The sequence below is a fragment of the Zootermopsis nevadensis genome, unplaced genomic scaffold (genome assembly GCF_977971745.1).
Source record: "Zootermopsis nevadensis isolate Lab colony 2312 unplaced genomic scaffold, Znev_1.0 Znev_ptg000005l, whole genome shotgun sequence".
Taxonomy (NCBI): Eukaryota; Metazoa; Arthropoda; class Insecta; order Blattodea; family Termopsidae; genus Zootermopsis; species Zootermopsis nevadensis.
In genome coordinates this window covers 1354552-1372866 of record NW_028259137.1, presented here as the reverse complement: position 1 = coordinate 1372866, position 18315 = coordinate 1354552, and the positions used below count along the sequence as shown (strand labels likewise).

Below are 18315 nucleotides of genomic sequence, written 5' to 3'. Positions count from 1 at the left end.
GGCGGTGAATAAGCAGATGGCTGTATTCTACTTTATAGCGTCGTGTAGACTGGTGTTTAAAAGTGTTACAGAGGTCTTTGCTGCCTCTATCATCAGGGCGATGAGTGGAGCAGCAAGGACCTCTGTAAAGTTGGTAAGCTTCTACCAGTCAACCCATAAGACAAACGTACGTAATTCAATAATGCCATTTTTATGACTATTCTCAAAAGATATTCGAATGGACTTCTATCGTACGATCATGGTTTTTAATAGGCCTATATAATAAATTCTGGGTTGGTTATATGCCATTTCGCGGGCTAGCTGTGACTTCCAGCCAAACACATCAGTTTTTCATATCTAACACAGGTCAGTCTGAAGAAACTTAAGAAAATAATCGATATTTATTTTAGGAACCAAAAATGGGCGGATTAATTCACTACAACTGCGATATTTCGGGTTAACTAATATCAAATTACGTGGTGGTTATATTTAGCGATTATATATAATAGTATTCAAACTGAAATTTCGTCAAGAATCTAAATTCTTATGCAAGCAACGTAGAGTATTTAAAATTAAAATCTCGGTATGGAAAAAAGAATAAATATTCTTACCACATTTCTTTTCAAGAGTGCTTTATACTGTGCCCCTGGTCGCTTCCTCTTAAAAAATCCAAACTGAAATATAATAAAATATAAAAGAAGATATAAAAGAATTATAGTTCTCTGCTTTGTTGCACGAACTTTTCGGAGAGGCATATCGCTTCCATCTTCAGGGTTTTGTTATGGGCCACTCACTGGCTCAGACAGCTCAGGATAATGAACCATTGGTTTCCAGAAAATGTTGGAATTTCATTGACTATCAACATCTCAAAAACGACTCTACTGGAAGGAGTTAGATAATTATAAATAACCACCATAGACTTAGTTATAGCCATTCTAACTTAAAACTAACTGCCTAATGGACCTTGTAATTATTCAACTCGTAGTAAGGCCATGACTCTGAAAATTCTATCTGTAAATCTGCTATTCATGCATTAAAATGGGAGTCTGATAAACTTGGTATAAGTTCCTTAAAACAAAGTGTGAGTTTGTTCTGACACACGTGTCTATTCGATGGGCTTACAACTTCTACTTTACATAAACGTAAAATTAATATTTATAATTTTTCTAAAAACCTCTTATCGTAAAATAAACTTTTACATAAATATTATTAATATCTACAACAGTAATTTAATTTTTACAATTCAAATTAACTGTGGTCATGTGATCGAATCAACTTCCATTATGTCGCATAGTCGAAGCCCCTCAGAGGGTCATTATTCAATTCAATTCAATTCTATTCAATATATAAACTACAAATAAAACTAACTAACTAGATGGCTTACCGAACCCGAAGGTTCATCACCGAATTAACCAAAGCCCTCCACCGGACCCTGTCCTGGGCCAACAAAATCCAGTTTCCTTCAACTCCTATCTCCCATAGATCCCGCCTGAGATTATCCTCCCATCTACGTCTAGGTCTCCCCAGCGGTCTCTTCCCTTCAGGTTTCCCAACCAGTACCCGGTGCACACCTCTTGTCCCATCCATGCGCGCTACATGTCCTGCCCATCTCACTCTTCTCGACTTAATCACCCTGACAATACTGGGGGAGCAGTACAGATTTTTAAGCTCGTCATTGTGCAGTTTTCTCCACGCCCCATCGTCTTCCCTCTTAGGCCCAAATATCCTCCTCAACACCCGATTCTCAAACACCTGCAATCTGTGTTCCTCCCTCTGAGTGAGAGACCATGTTTCGCACCCATACAAAACAACAGGCAAGATTATTGTTTTGTATACTTTAATTTTCAGGTTCTTAGAAATCAGACGGGAAGACAAAATATTTTGGACTGAGAAGTAGCAAGCATTTCCGGAATTTAGTCTCCTCCTAACTTCCTCACAAGTATCATTTTGATTTGTTATTGTTGTTCCCAAATATTTGAACTTTGTAACCCTTTCAAAGGATTTATTAGCCACCCTAAGATAATTTTGCCCGCCTGTCTTCTGATGACGAGATACTAACATGTACTTAGTTTTTTCTGAATTTACTTCCAGCCCCACTTGTCTACCAGCCTCTAGTAAAACTTCTGCGTTCCTCTTTATTGTATTTATATCGTCCCCCAATAAATTAACATCATCAGCATATGCCAATAGCTGATGTGTCCCATTCAATTGCAAACCCTCCTGCCTACCTTGGACCTTCCTGATGGCGTATTCTAGCGCAAAGTTAAAGAGCAAGGGAGACAAAGCATCTCCTTGTTTTAGACCGTTCTTGATGAGGAATGTCTCAGATACATATTTACCTACTCGAATTTTGCTACAGGTTTCATTTAAGCACATTTTTATTAGACCCACTAGCTTCTTTGGTATACCAAATTCAATAAGAATATTATATAGCACTTCTCTCTTCACAGAGTCATAGGCTTTTTTGAAATCTATAAATAACTGATGTACGGTCCCACCGAACTCCCATTTTTTCTCTAGTATCTGACGGATGCAAAAGATCTGATCAATCGTTGATCTGTTTCGTCTGAACCCACACTGATGATCCCCAATAATTTCATTCGCATATGGGGTTAATCTTGCCAAAAGAATGTTGGATAGAATTTTGTATGAGGTTGATAGCAGCGATATTCCTCGGTAATTACCACACTCAGTCTTGTCCCCCTTCTTATGAATAGGAATAATTATGGATTCCTTCCACTGTTGTGGCATCTCTTCCTTATCCCAAATTAACTGAATAAGCTTATGGATCCTCATATGCAACCCTTTGCCACCTGCTTTAATTAATTCGGCCGGAATCTGGTCAATTCCTGGAGATTTATAACTTTTCAACTTCCCAATGGCTAGTTCCACTTCATCTAAGCTAGGTTCTGGCACCAACAGTTCAGCTGTATGCATTTTAATCTGTCTAATATCACCAGTATCATGAACATTTAAGAGCTCGCTAAAGAAATTTTTCCACCTATTCACAATTTTTATTGGATCTGCAAGCAACTTGCCACTATCATCCTTTACCAAATTGGTCTGGGGTTGATATCCTTTCTTAAAGTTATTAATGCCTCTGTACAGGTCTCTGATGTTTTTTTCCTTATTATTTGTCTCAAGTTCAGCAATTTTGCCCTTCAGGTATTCCCTTTTCTTAGTCCTAAAGGTTCTACTAGCCTCACGTCTCACGTTACATAGATTATCCGCATTTGTTTTGTTTGGGTTCTGCAACCATTGAAATTTTGTTTGCTTCCTTCGATCTATTAATTTTGAACATTCTTCATCAAACCACGGTTTATTTTGCTTTCTCCTGTAGTATCCTAGTTTCTCTTTTGCTGAAATTTTGATGCAGTTTCTGACATTTTCCCACTCCCTGTTGATGTCCACACTTTCATTATCCTCATTTGCCTCTAAAATTTGAAACCTATTCGAAATTTCAACTTGATATTGTTCCTTTGCCTCTCCCTCACTTAATTTTTTCAAATCAAATCTTTCTGTGTCAAAATTTTGTTTAGTTCGTCTACTTACTGAAAGCCGCTCCCTCACTTTTGCTACCACCAGATAATGATCAGTGTCGCAATCTGCTCCTCTGAATGATCTCACATCAATTACATTTGTCTGCCTTCTCTTATCTACTAAAACATGATCTATTTGATTGTGTGTTCTGCCATCTGGAGAAGTCCAAGTGTATTTATGAACATCACGGTGTGGAAATTTTGTACTTTTTACAATTAAATCTTTTGACGTAGCGAAGGTTACTGCTCTAAGACCGTTATCATTACTAAGTGCATGGAGACTCTCGCTGCCTATTGTGGGTTTGAAGATATCCTCCCTCCCAATTTTTGCATTGAAATCTCCTAGCAGAATTTTCATGTGATACTTGCCAAATGTATCAAATACTGATTCCAATTCTTCATAAAAGCTATCCTTGATATCATCGCTTTTGTCTTCAGTTGGGGCATGAACATTAAGGACAATGATGTCGCACCAACGTCCTTCCAAAATTACGTAAGACAACCTGTCACTAACAAATTCTACTCTCTTAACTGCTGCCCTAATTCTGCTATGAACAAAAAAACCCGTCCCTAGCTGATGATTGTCATTCCCCTTTCCATAGAAAAATGTAAAATTGTCCACTGGGATCATGCCCTCCCCCTCCCATCGCACTTCCTGCACTGCCACTAAGTCTAACTTATAATTCCCTAATTCCCTACACACTGATTTCAGTGCCCCAGCCCTATAGAGGCTCCTAATGTTCCAAGTACCAAATCTCATGTCCTTTTTCAATTGCCGTGGTCGTGCCAAAGAGTCCGTCCTGATCCGAGGCTTGGTTGATTTTTTCGTAACACATATTTTTTTTAAAGGTGAAAGGTTGTTAGCCCTACACCCAACCCCCAACCTGGAGGACCAGGGTATCACTCTTAGTCTAGCGCATCTCCTTAGACCTGTCCGGCTTGGGTGACCCTACCATGAGCCGAAGCTCAGGCCGGCATAGCCCTAAGGGTCATTTGAGCACGCAAGCCTCCTCACCCGGCAGATTGCCTTCGACAAGGTGGTGATACCTTCGAGAAGGTATAAACTACAAATAAAACAATTTAATTTGACGTTCATTTATCAAATTACAAATCCTGACTTTAAGATGGGCAGGGTATGTAGCAAGTATAGGGAAGATAAGAAATCCCTACCATCTAAGGTCCTGAAGATGGAAGCAACATTTTTTCCGAAACTTTCGTATCTTAAAGTTTACACACCGTCAGATAAAAAAAACACAGCATGGACAACACGCAATATAAACTGAGTGAGACAAAGATGTCTGACAGCGCTGCTTACAGTTACAATGATAGACTCTTCCTAATTATTTACAAAAATTAATAACTATAAAGAAATATAGTATTAATACTTTACCATCCAGAGGATTATGACGATGAAGATAAGTAGCAGGGAAGAACCTCCAACTGCCCAGCCAAGTAACGCATAATTAAATCCGAGTTCCTTAATTTTCCCGTGAAATGTTGTAGTGACTTTGGCGTTATCAGGTCTGTAAAAAAATTAATTACTCTTAACTCCTGCACGATGTTTAAGATCAAGATCTTCCTGAGTACGTCACAAATGATTGTTAGAAGGATATGGCTGTCTTCTGAGATGTTGCACAGTGTAGTCTGGTAGATACCGACCGACGTTTTAGAGGTGAACAACATCCGTGGAAAGACACATCAGAAAAACTGAACGTCAAATATTAGACCTCAGCCCCCCAAGGGGTGTTTGTGATCAATCACTGTTTTGTTAACTTCACTCTTGCTTCGAAAGTCTGGGGTTCACAATTAAAATCTCGGCTCGGAGTCACACCAAAACTGGAGTACAACTGGTTTCTAATCTTCCTGTCATTCGATGAACTATGCCAATAGATAAACGTTTTAGAGCTACGTATTAACAAGCATCTGAGCTGCATATAAAATATTACCAGACACCAGTTTCATAAAAAAATATACAGTACGTAAGTCCCTGTGATTTATGCAGCCTGGGAAGCCACGTGCTTGTTCTAATATTATGTAAACTTTACTTGTAATACTTTAACATACTGGACGTTATGAGAAGCCAGTAATAATGATACAAATAAATGAATAACGATGCTGCGGACAGCGGAAAGCTACTGACACGCGTGAGAAATAAATTTGTACTGAAGACGAATGTTCTAGACTCGGCGACAGATGGGTTACGCATGCGCACATCACCTGCCTACGTCACTGCGACTTTTAACTATTGCGTGTAGTGGCAGAATTTACAACTAATACTCGATACGTTCACTGCTAAAAAATTTTAAGGTTAAGATTGAAGGACTGACAGAACAGTGTACAACACTGCCATCTTTCGATAATAAAATATGTGTAAGGGGTAAGTTTGAGAGGAGTACTGGAATCTAATTCGAAATACGTAATCATACTTAACCATTTTGTATGTGGAGGAAAGACGTAGAGGAAACATCTCAATCAACCCCCCCCCCCCCAAAAAAAAAAAATGGTTGTTAAAGCAGTTTACAAGAGGATTAAGTTTTAAGTTACTAACGTCAGGAAATTCTCATCCGATAAATGCTGGAATAAATTCACTGTTTACTCTGCTGAATTACCAGTATATAAATAAATAAAATATATACATAAATTAAGCAAGTATTTGCCAGATTAAGTGAGCTAACACGAGACTTCATATTTATTCTACAGAGTTACTGGATGTTCTATAACTTTAAATAATTCGAAATTCATATTTTTTTGTTTGGGATTTCAAGTTTTAATGGAGGCGATTACGAATGTGTTCTGAGATATCGTGGACTATAGTCTGGTAAAATACTGACCGATGTTACAGAGGTTCTTACTGCCTCTATCATCAGGCCGCGATGATGCAGGCAATAGGTTAAGCATAACTGAAACGTCCGTTAATATCTACCTGACTGCACGGAGAAATATACCAGTATACAACTATTTTAAAATTTATTTTGAAATATAGCCAATGTTAAAATGGAGGTAAGCGTTCATGCAAACGCCGACAGATGTCACTGAAGACCTTGAGGTCTTGACGCATCGCTACTCACCTGTTTTTCTCTGTCTGCTGTACGTTTGATGGACTATGGATAGTCGATCTACCACTTGTAGAGAAAAGGACAATTTCTCTGTCCCCCAGAGAAGATTCTGAAACATCCGTTTTTGTACTTAAGTAAGTTATTAATAAATTATGCCCACACACAATTAATATCATTATTGATAACATCGGTTTACAAAATCAAAATCACGTCCAAATTACGAAGAAGGCTAACAAACTATATTTAATTTAAAGAATTTTAAAAAATACACGCATATCATAACAAATCTTGTACATTTGTCACAATTTGAGTTCTGGCCTTCTCCAATTGTACCAGAGGTATATGAATTGTCTGGGGTCGAGAATCTCTGAGTGAGTGAGGTTTCTGACTAAGTGATGACGTCATAAATGAAAATCCATTCAGCCATTTTCGATTCGCTATGTGACGACAGAAGGACAGACAAAAACGAATAATCTAATATATTCGTTTAAATATTTATATCCTGAGTTTAATTTGTATTTTTATAAATTATGAGTAATAAATATGAAGTTGTCCAAATTTCTGTTGATTTAAATCGAGAAATTCTATAGTTTTAATATTAACAAAGCCTTAAGTCTCTAATGCACGTTTATTTCCTGATAAACCCTTACATTACACTGGCTGTGAGACGTTGTTACCGACGTAAATATTATTAACCACGTAAAGGTGACGTTGCCTCTGGTAATCTGGGCGAATTTGAATAAAAATTGACTTATTAGCTGAAAAGGGGGAGATAATTCTTGACTAATGTAGTGCCTATTCGTTTCTCAAGAACTCTTATCCACAGAGAACAGTGGAACAAATGTTATTTTAGCGTTAGACTAATTTGATTCATAAGAGTACGTAAAATGGTAGTTGGCGATTATATGAGATTTCATGTTATGTTTAAAACACGGAGTTTATTTTAGAAACTGCCTAAATGTAAATTAAGATACGATGCTTCGTCAACACAAAGACCAATTTGGCTTATCCTGATTAGGGAAATGAGCGTTGATTATTCTGTAAAAAATTCGACGACTAAAATACATGGTTCAGTAAGACACAAATGTGCTTTAAGGAATTACAGGATTTATTATATTAGGCTAACTGAATATTTTTCTTCATAATCTGAGTATTACTGATAGGTTAAGAACTCAATTTGCCAGTCAGACACAAGAAGACCTACTTTCAGCCGCGGAATCATACAAATAAAACGTGAGCTCACCTAAATTCTCTAAATTAGCCAACATTATTATATTTAATTCTGTCTTGGATTTTTCGTCGATCGATCCATCGATACTACATCGTACAGTGACGCACGTAGTATCTGGTTGCTCACAGTTGATGGAAAATGTTCTGTCCTCCGGAAGATTTCCCTTCGGTGCCACCAGGACTGGTTCGATGTTGTGGGCTCGAAGGTTTTGAACTGTGTCCTCAAGTTCGGAACTGTTGCTACTTTCTGTGGTGTACTTATCCCCCGATGTGCTCTGATTATCGGCTGTTGCGTCTTCTACAGTGGTGGAAATATTGACGTCAGATCTCTCACATGTTACAATTTTCGAATCGTTCACTGTCTGGAAATACGAAAAAGATCGAAGCTTTAAAATAAACATAATTCATTGGAAAATTGTTGTGTACATTTTTTAATTCACCAATAAACACGCATTCTCCAATGGATTGATTTAATTTTTGTATTCTGTGTATAGAGTACATGTACCTCAAAATGTCTTTCGTACACACCATGGTGCCATGTAACCCACAATCAGTTTTCTTTAAACTTATAAGACTATAAGGAATTGTACGCAGAACATGTTTGTGACGTTTGGTTTCATAACATGTAGGATTGTCTTCTTCAAAGATTATTAGGTGGTTAAATAAAAGTGAGAGACCAAGTTTCGCACCCATACACCACAACCGGCAAATTAAATTTTTGTGAATTTTAATATTTAGTTTTCTTGGTATGAGACGGGAAGACAAAACATTTGGACTGAATGATAGCAAAGCATACCCTAAATTTAATCTGTTCTTAATTTTATCATGAGTGTCATTCTGACTTGTTAATATCGTCCCCAAGTTCTTGAATTCTGTCGCATTTTTAACGATTTATCAGTTAAAATTATATTCTGGTTTTGTCCTGAATTCTCATGCCGAGACGTGATCATATGCGTTGTCTTTTCTGCATTTATTTCTAGATCAATATCCCAACTAGCCCTTAAGAGTGTTTCTCTGTTTGTTTTTATAATATTTATATTATCGCCCAACAGATTAATATTATCTGCAAAGACCGAACGCCGATGTGTCCCATTCAATTAAAAACCGCCCTGATTTTCATCGAGTTTCCTGATGGCATATTCCAAGGCGAAATTTAAAAGCATCGACGATAAAGCATCTCCTTGTTTCAGGTCATTGTGAATAGGAAATGTGTCGGAGAGATATTTACCTACACGAATTTTGCTAGAAGTTTCACATAGACACTTCTTTAAGTAGCCTGAATAGCTTCTTAGGTATTTTTATTTTATTTAGTGTTCTGTCTTACGACAGGTCCATATGAACAGGATCCTTCCATCCTTTTCTCAGACTGGGACCTGTTCATATACGTTCTTGGCAGATGATCCAGAAGTGGTTTGCCATTGCCTTCTTCTGTGTGTGAATGGAGTAATTGTTGGGATGCCACGGAGAAACCGGGGAAGCCCCCGGAGGAAAACTCCGTGTTGCCTAGATCACGGCCTTGTCCAACACAAGTTATAAATTCGGGCACCGCCGGGAATCGAACCCGAGACCCCAGGATTACAAGGCCAGCGTTCTAACCGCTAGACCACCGTGGCTGAAGCAAATTAAATAAAATATTATAAACAGCTTCTCTTTTAACTGAGTCATAGACTTTCTTGAAGTCTATAAAACAGTTGTTGGACTGTTGACCGGCGAATGTAGAAAATGTTATCAGTTGTAAATCTATTACGACGGAATCCGTACTAAAGATCCCTTCATTAATCCATACATCTCAAATTTCCAATAATAAGTCATCTTCAAGGAGGCCTGTTGTGTGTACGTAAGAATACGAACCTCAATTTTATAGAGTTCAAATAAGTCTTTGGCGGCTGCATGTGATAGAGGAATTTCGAATACGAGTTCCACTTTCTTCAAAGGACTCGGACCGAAGTTCGTGAACTGCAAATGATCAACAAAATTAAACCAAACAACATTTGTAAAACATTATGTACCTCAATAACTTCCAAGTTGGCGGTTAGTCTAGCTTGAAAAATTGTTATATACCGGGCAACCGCTTTTTCATTCAGGGCCTTATAAAATCCATTGCCAGAAGATGGCTGTCTTCTGGGTAGTACTTACCTCGTAAACATGAAGGAATTCCGTCTGTGTATCATTTGGTTTGTTCTGTTTTGCATAAACAATTCCATCTCTATCTGCATACCTAGAAACGGTGAATTACACTATAATTTCTTATTCAAACACAATTTTATCAGAACTTACATATTATATATTATCCTGCTAAAGTTTTATTGCATCAAATGAAATATGAAGATGTTTATGAATGGTAAACAGATGCCATCCAGTCTCAGAATTCAACTGGACAAAAATAATACATTTGAGATACCCAAAATCTGACAGGGTATTCTGCAGGTGAAACAGCATCGTTAAAATAACATTAGTTTAAACGAAACAATATTTCATACTATCTGTAATTCAGTTAAATTGGGTAAAATATTAGATAGTGTAATTAACTTGCCCTGTTAAACCGATGTCCGTCAGCGTTGTGAGTTGTAATGATAAGTTCTTGAAGTTGTCGCTAGGGTTCATTTCCGTACCAGCGCTCGTCGCCATCAAACTGAACACAATCATGTCCGTTCCGCTCTCTACTTTTTGTATATCTACTTCCAAATCCATGGTATTCTGCATAAAGCAAAGCAAATGTATACGTCGCATTTAAAGGCATATATAATGGACGACTGCCGTAATATAGTCAGGAAACACAGTAAGGCACCATTTCCAAAACATTTTATCGAACAAACTGACGGAATTCAAAGAGAATAATATACAGAAACAGTATAAAAAGCCAAAGAATCACATTTTTTATTTATAAAATGGTAATGGTAAATCGTCTCGCTTTGAATTCGTGTATCCTAAGTTTTGAAGGCCCCTTTGGATCGTAAAAAAACAGGTGAGGCAAACTAACAGGTATATCGATTACAATATTTTATTAATCGATCGAGATATCTCGAGTTACGAGATGGCGACAGCACAAAACTCCTTTTGTTTAATAATTTCTAAACAAATATAAACACTGAAATGTTTATTGGGGGTGTAAAATGCAAGTTATTTCCGTGCAGTATTTGTTCGAAACCATTTTTGTTTCGGTAAATATGCTATATGAATTATTTTACCCGCATCCAGTTTATCACAGTTGGAACGATGCTTGAAATCGATAATCGCGTAATTTCAGCTGGTTTCTCGCTCTACGAGTACTTGCCATACACAAACACTTTCTATTTTTTTTTTAAAATGTTATCGGTGTAATTTCGTCTTGCTCGGTACTTCCGTGTCAGCATATGCATTGATAAATTCTTCTTGAACAATAACAAATGATTTCGATGCGAAGTAACGTTGGATAACACACCATTCTCGTACCTCAACAGCTTTAGACCAGCTGGCGTGAGAAGCGACCTAGTAACAAGTGTAATTTTTATACGGGGGGGGGGGGGGGGGGGAATGACCTGCTTGTTATTTTATTCTTTTATACCGTACTTTTCTGTTACACTGCAAATACTATTCTTAGGATGAATAATTTAACATTTTCAAGACTTACAAACTTTATGTTTATCTACAGAGCAAAGTTGATGGCGTTGAAAGAGTTGGTACTCGCCACCTCTTGTCCTACGTGAGCGAGAAGAAGCGAGCTGTGCGAGCTGCATAAGCAGCATGGGGTGTCAAATGACATACGAGGTGCGATCGGAAAGTTTCCAGACTGCGCCTATAAAAACCCGTACACTTATCTCAGGTATTAAATTCATCCATCACCCTCGAAGTAGTTCCCCTGGGAGTGAACACAACGATCCCAGCGCCGCTGCCAAGCCTGGAAGCATCCCTGGAAATCTTTCTTTGTCAGCCTGTCAAGCACCATCTGCGATTCTGCCTGAATCTCTTCTATCGTCTCAAATCTCCTTCCCTTTAGCTGAATTTTCATCTTTGGGAAGAGGAAGAAGTCACACGGAGCTTAGAAAGGAAGTTGGGGTCGGTTCTTGCAAGATCTTTGAGCTCCTGACAAACGAGAAGTCGATTGATTCTGCTTCTGGTCCTCAGACAGGATGCGTCGCATGTGGAGTTCTTCCTTTAGAATCAGCTGACAGGTCCCATAGCCTATCCCAACAATGTCGCACAAGTCGTTGATGGAACGACGTCGATCTTCGTAACATTTTCGGGCGTTGTGCTCGAAGATGGTCGTCCAGAACGCTCGTCATCATCGACAGAGGTTCGGCCATTTTTAAAACGTGAATGCCACACAAAAGTTTGTGCACGACCCATTGCGGACTCCCCAAATGCTTGCTTTAGCATTTCATAGATTTCCGTAGCCGTTTTGGCGAGTCTTTGGCAAAATTTGATGCACATGCCATTCCGAAATCGCAGGAGGGTCGGTGTAATGCACTACCAAAACGCCCGTAACTAAGAAACAAATGCTAATTCGATGATGCCGGCTGGCACACTAATTCACTATGAATGTAGGCCGCACCCCCTAGCGGCAGAAGGTCGTACTACATCCGGTTCGCCCTCTTTTGACACAGTCTGAAAACTTTCCGATCGCACCTCGTAAGGGAATCGCTTGTTGTGTCCTCAGTGAGAGACTGCAATAGAAGCACACGGTCTTCCTGCGCATGCCCCTTCCGTGTACTGCACAGTCAGAGCTCTCTTGCGCATGCGCCTTACTGGCCAGCGCAGCGACCTGCGCGAAAATATCAAAATATTTGATCTCGGCTTTGGTCGCCGACCGCTTCGCTGTAACATAGGACAGCGCCACGCAAACAGCCAGTTTGAGTATTTCCGCTTCACCCACGCAACTCGCACCGCTCGCATTTAATCGTTCACGTAGGACACAGACGCCTGATACAATTATCGATCGAGCGAGCGACAGACAGCAAAAGACAATACCTGCTTACCTTCTTTCCTTCAGCTAGAGGATTCCCCATTAGACATTTCAGCTGATTCGTAGATTCAGGCGTAGTTTTATCATTGAGTGTCTCACACGAATTTGGAACACGGACAAGAGAACAGGGAAATGGCAGAGAAATTTGTGCATAGGCGAGGAAGGCTGGCTCCATATTGTTTTCTACTGACACCCTCATGGTCACAGAAGGTTGAGACCCGAATATCAGCGGAGTCCTGGATCACACACAGTAAATGTTTATTTCTAGGGTTCAATCTTGTAAGACAACAAACATCGTAGAGGCATACCTCGTTTTATTTCGCTTCGCAGATATTGCGTTTTTTTTTTTTTTTTACAAATTGAAGGGTTGTGGCAACCCTGCGTCGAGCAAGTCTATCGACGTCATTTTTCCAACAGCATGAGCTCACTTCGTGTCTCTCCGTCACATTTCGGTAATTCTCGCATTGTTTTTTAGACATAATGCTATTTCACACTTAACAGACTACATTATAGCGTAAACATAACTTTTATATGCACTGGGAAACCAAAACATTCGTGTGACTCGTTTTATTTCGGTGGTCTGGAACCTAAACCGCAATATCTCCGAGGTATGCCTGTATTATATAAATGAAATGTACTCATGTTTTATTGATTTCTTGAGACATATTTTAGGCTTACTTTGTTTTCATTAATTTAGGTTACAGGAAAAAATTATTATATTAATATGAGTAAAACTTTTACGAAAATGTGACAAGTTAAAATATATCAGAGTGGCAATAAATATCAAAATTTCATTAAAAATTAAGAGCAGATGTAATTCAGGAAATATTTGCTACCATCCAGTTCAGGGTTACTTGTGTCTCTAACTGATAACTGAAAATTTAAATATTAAGATGTATTAATACTACGTTAAAACGTATAGTTTTGTATTGGCATAGGACTTGGTCTGTTATATGAAGTGAGGAACGTACGTTAAAGGCGTAATTTAAATTTAAATTCGTAAATAAATATTACAAGAACTATCAAATCAAGGTAAATGAGATTGGTAGGACATGTAGCGCGTATGGGTACATGAAAAATGTGAACAACATTTTGGTTTGCAAGTCTTTTGGAAGAAACAATTCGAAAAACCTAGGCGTAGGTGGGAAGATGATATTAAAACGGATCTTAATAAAATCGGGTTTGGAATTTGGATTCGACCCATCTGCCTTGGCATAAAGACCGGTGATTGGCTGTTGTAAACATAGTAATTTAACTTCTGGTTTAATCAAACGCTGAGAATTTATTGGCCAAGTGAGTGATTAATAGCTTCCAAACCAATTCAGTTTATTAGTTAGACTTAGTCAGACGTTGAGCTGAATAACAAACCACGTCACGTAGATTTAATTTCGTGATTTTATTTGATTTTTTCTAGACACTTACATACGAGGAGTTTCATATATATTTTTAAATATTTTCTTTGTATCTGTACACAGGGAATATGATTTTATTTTTGGACATTATATGCCTATGTTTTTTATTTTAAGAATAATAATAGGTGCTCAGCATCGCTGTAACGCACCTAAAAATGATTTATCAGTACAATAACAACCAATCACGCAAAAATGAGAGTTAATTCAACTCCTTAAACATCGCATATATCAACGGTTACCTCAGAAGCCCAAACTTCGTAAACTGTGTTAGTATTTAAGGAACGAAATTTAGTTCGCACAGAGGACAGAAATTGATTAAAGGAAGTTGTCGAGGTCATGAACAATGCTTCTGCATCAGTGCGAAAACCTGTAATATCTAAAGCTGAAGGATTTGGCATTATTGTAACAAATATGGCTGTCTTCTGGTTTGTAGCGCCGTGTAGTTAGACTAGACGGCGGTACATCTCAGAAGCGGCCATCTTCTTACTCACGGCAGTGACCACCCAAAATGGTTGATGAAGTTTGCTGTGATTTTGAGGTCTGGCTTGCAAGTGATGTTGGAACGGCAGCCGGTGGCATATGGTAACGCCGAGATTACAGAAGATGGTTTCTTGGGATCTACCATTGGACAGAACTTGCAGAAATTATCACCTGTAGAAAGACATTTGAAATAAAGGAAAACATTTGTTTACAGTGTTTTATCGTGATGTGGAATGCAGGAGTGGAATCAGTACACAAAAGAAAATCAATTTACAAGCGTAGAAAATTTGAAAGAAACTTCTAACCACAACTCAACAACAAATAAACCCTTAATCGACACTTTACTGTCATTTTATGAGAAAAGTTTCGTTTAATCTTTTCCTAAAACAATCCGCTGTAAACATAAAAAAATCTAGTCGTCGTTTTCATTATCGTATATGTAAAATATATGTCGCTAAGATACATTTATCAGCAAAGTGATAGAATCTGAACTCTGGGTCTTTAAAACAGCCGCCATTTTTGTTCCTAGAGGAAGGAACCTAGCAAATGCTGAATTATTTATCGTTTTGAAGCTTTATATAATTATATACACCTGAGGATGGTTCTTTTAGGAACTGAAACATGTCGTGAAACATGAAAAATGATGGTCTAATGTAAATTGAATATTTCGATAAAGAACATCATTTAATATTTTAAATATTTTAAATGTTAATTATTGTAATATTTTAATATTAATAAGAATTATTGTGATTAGATGGACAAGATTTAATATATACTTAATTTCAGTTAACTTAAAATAATACTTCGCCAATTTAAGACAATAATTATTCTTCTTCCTCTTTAGACAAATATTACCTAACGTAATTAATGTTCTAGCGTTGCCCGACATGGTTTATCCTGTCCTGTTGCAGTGTTATAAACAAGCTTAACAAACACTGATTTTGAAACAGGACGTTTTATAAGAAATAAGACAACGAAAAATCGTTACAGTGGCCGAGTGGTCTGAGGCGTGGGCCTTGTGCCGCTGGGACCGTGGGTTCGAATCCCACTCAAGGCGTGGATATTTGTCCGCGTGTCTCTGTGTACAGATAGAGGCCTTGCGACGGGCTGATCACTCGTCTAAGGAGTCCTAACAACTGTCTAATAGATCAAAGCCAACGAAAAGTTGGGACCCGCAGATGCTCAACGCGTCGTCTAAGTATCCTAAGTAAGTAAGCAGGACAACGAGAAATATGTGGACGAAATTACAGAAAGATACTAAGTTTTTGAATCCTTATATCTGATAAATTTTTCCGCTGACAACGAATTAAAAACTTGCAGAATGACATTAAATTATTAACCTACATAAGATAGAGCCATAATATCAGAGAATTTCTTGATGTCCTGACCCTTTAATCAAAATTTTTTCATTAACCCTGCCCAGTATACAAATACACTAATTTAAAAGATAAACGAAATGAACAGCTAACAACCATTAGTTCCGTTCGATATTATAAATATCACTGCATGAAAATAAAATTTATATTTTCGATTACACTTTGTTCTACAGAGCTGATTAATAATGTAAGGATAGGACTTGTCTATTCGACTGTGGAGCCCTCTGTTCCTCTGCGTAGGTATCAACGGTGAACGTACCGAGCACGTGACCGCTTACCTCCATCTGGCGCCAAAATTTAGAACCGCTGTCATTTTCCGCCATTCGTCTTATAATCTCCAATGCATGGCGACTATAAATGGCTGAATATTTGCCTTTAATTATGCGTGTCATATCAAAACATGAATTAACCGCATGAGTTATGGCCCTACGCTGGTATAAATACTCACCAATCGAGCTGTCATCCAGTAAATATTTCATCATCAGGTTGATAGGTTTCGAGAAATCATGAAGAGAGTTCTGTGGAAATATTAAATATATGAGTTGGATTTCACAATGTCCATGACGTAAAATTTAAAGTGACCACCAGCGTCTTTGAACCCTTTATATGCCAGTGGTAACGACGTATTCATAAACATGCATAGGCCTATATATAACTGAGGTTCTTTATAGTTTTCCTCAGATCCTCCACAAAAATACATCGGTATTTTGTCAAAGCTACTAGCAGCGTGGTTAAAAAGACAACAAAATCTTACAAACCAACTTCATTATTACATTTTTACCTATTCTACAGTTGATGTTTTTTAGTCCTCGTGTGACCATCCTGAATGTTAGGTTATGTACTTGATTCGAAGCATTCCACCATTTAAAATCACGTAACATTGTAATTTCAAAAACCAGCTTTTCAATCGCCACATTTTAGAACCAAAAAATAAAAATAAAACCCGAAGAAAAAGGAAAACCTTCGAAGACAAAGGAAAACCCGAAGATAAAGGAAAACCGTCGAAGACAAAGGAAAACCCGAAGATAAAGGAAAACCGTCGAAGACAAAGGAAAACCCGAAGATAAAGGAAAACTAGTCGAAGACGAAGGAAAACCCGAAGATAAAGGAAAACCGTCGAAGACAAAGGAAAACCCGAAGATAAAGGAAAACCGTCGAAGACAAAGGAAAACCCGAAGATAAAGGAAAACTGTCGAAGACGAAGGAAAACCCGAAGATAAAGGAAAACCGTCGAAGACAAAGGAAAACCCGAAGATAAAGGAAAACTAGTCGAAGACGAAGGAAAACCCGAAGATAAAGGAAAACCGTCGAAGACAAAGGAAAACCCGAAGATAAAGGAAAACCGTCGAAGACAAAGGAAAACCCGAAGATAAAGGAAAACTGTCGAAGACGAAGGAAAACCCGAAGATAAAGGAAAACCGTCGAAGACAAAGGAAAACCCGAAGATAAAGGAAAACCGTCGAAGACAAAGGAAAACCCGAAGATAAGGGAAAACTGTCGAAGACGAAGGAAAACCCGAAGATAAAGGAAAACCGTCTAAGACAAAGGAAAACCCGAAGATAAAGGAAAACTGTCGAAGACAAAGGAAAACCCGAAGATAAAGGAAAACCGTCGAAGACAAAGGAAAGCCTGTGAAGATAAAGGAAAGTCAGCAATAGGAATCACACTTACCTCGATTCGCACGCTGTGCTCCATACATTGGGTTTCGTTCTTTGTAACTGTTAACACGTCTGTGAAAGTCCTTGGTGTTACCCTCTGGTAATTTTTGTCCAGTGTTAAGATAACTCGCGTTTCTGTAAAGCGGAAGTGTGCATTGAATCTATAGCTCTGCCTCGCAAATCACCAATAAAACATTCTCACGTTGCACATTACAGAACTGAACGTGTTACCTGAAGGTTTCTTTATTTAACTCTGGAAAATTTCGTTGCGGTCTTTTTGTGTTACGTCCTGCAGACGGTTATCAGGTTTTTGAAACAAAGTATTACACCTTCATCTTCAGGGTAATAAACCAGAAATTGCAAACCAGTGGTCGACACAAATCATATTCTGAATTGATTTTCGTGATTTTCCCCATTCCCTCCAGAGAAAATTCCTGGACAGTACTTTAAATTAGTCTATGACAAACTCCTCCCACATTCCTTATAGTTCATTATTTATTAGTCACGTATTCATTCAATATTTTGTACTGTAAGCCTCGTCTAAGTTAGTGAGAGCGTTGTTAAATAAAACGCTAACCTGAAGACCAGTATAGTTACCAAAACAAATCGTCTTTTGCTTTCGTCTGCTTTCCATAAACAAATG

The 18315-nt window shown here is 38.1% G+C and overlaps 1 protein-coding gene across 2 annotated transcripts in view; it reads right to left on the bottom strand.

The window, feature by feature from the left end:
• The window catches only part of LOC110835429 (integrin alpha-4-like), a 51849-nt gene that overhangs the window by 3899 nt on the left and 29635 nt on the right, over positions 1-18315 (bottom strand). For both annotated transcript variants that reach the window (XM_022075630.2, XM_022075631.2), the window contains exons 13-23: positions 17686-17807; positions 16463-16532; positions 14650-14809; positions 12760-12982; positions 10338-10501; positions 9941-10022; positions 9656-9760; positions 7818-8166; positions 6587-6683; positions 4909-5041; positions 591-653 (exon numbers count right to left, since the gene is read on the bottom strand). In XM_022075630.2, the coding sequence (XP_021931322.2) occupies positions 591-653; positions 4909-5041; positions 6587-6683; positions 7818-8166; positions 9656-9760; positions 9941-10022; positions 10338-10501; positions 12760-12982; positions 14650-14809; positions 16463-16532; positions 17686-17807 (1568 nt within the window). The remainder of the gene's footprint in view (positions 1-590; positions 654-4908; positions 5042-6586; positions 6684-7817; positions 8167-9655; positions 9761-9940; positions 10023-10337; positions 10502-12759; positions 12983-14649; positions 14810-16462; positions 16533-17685; positions 17808-18315) is intronic.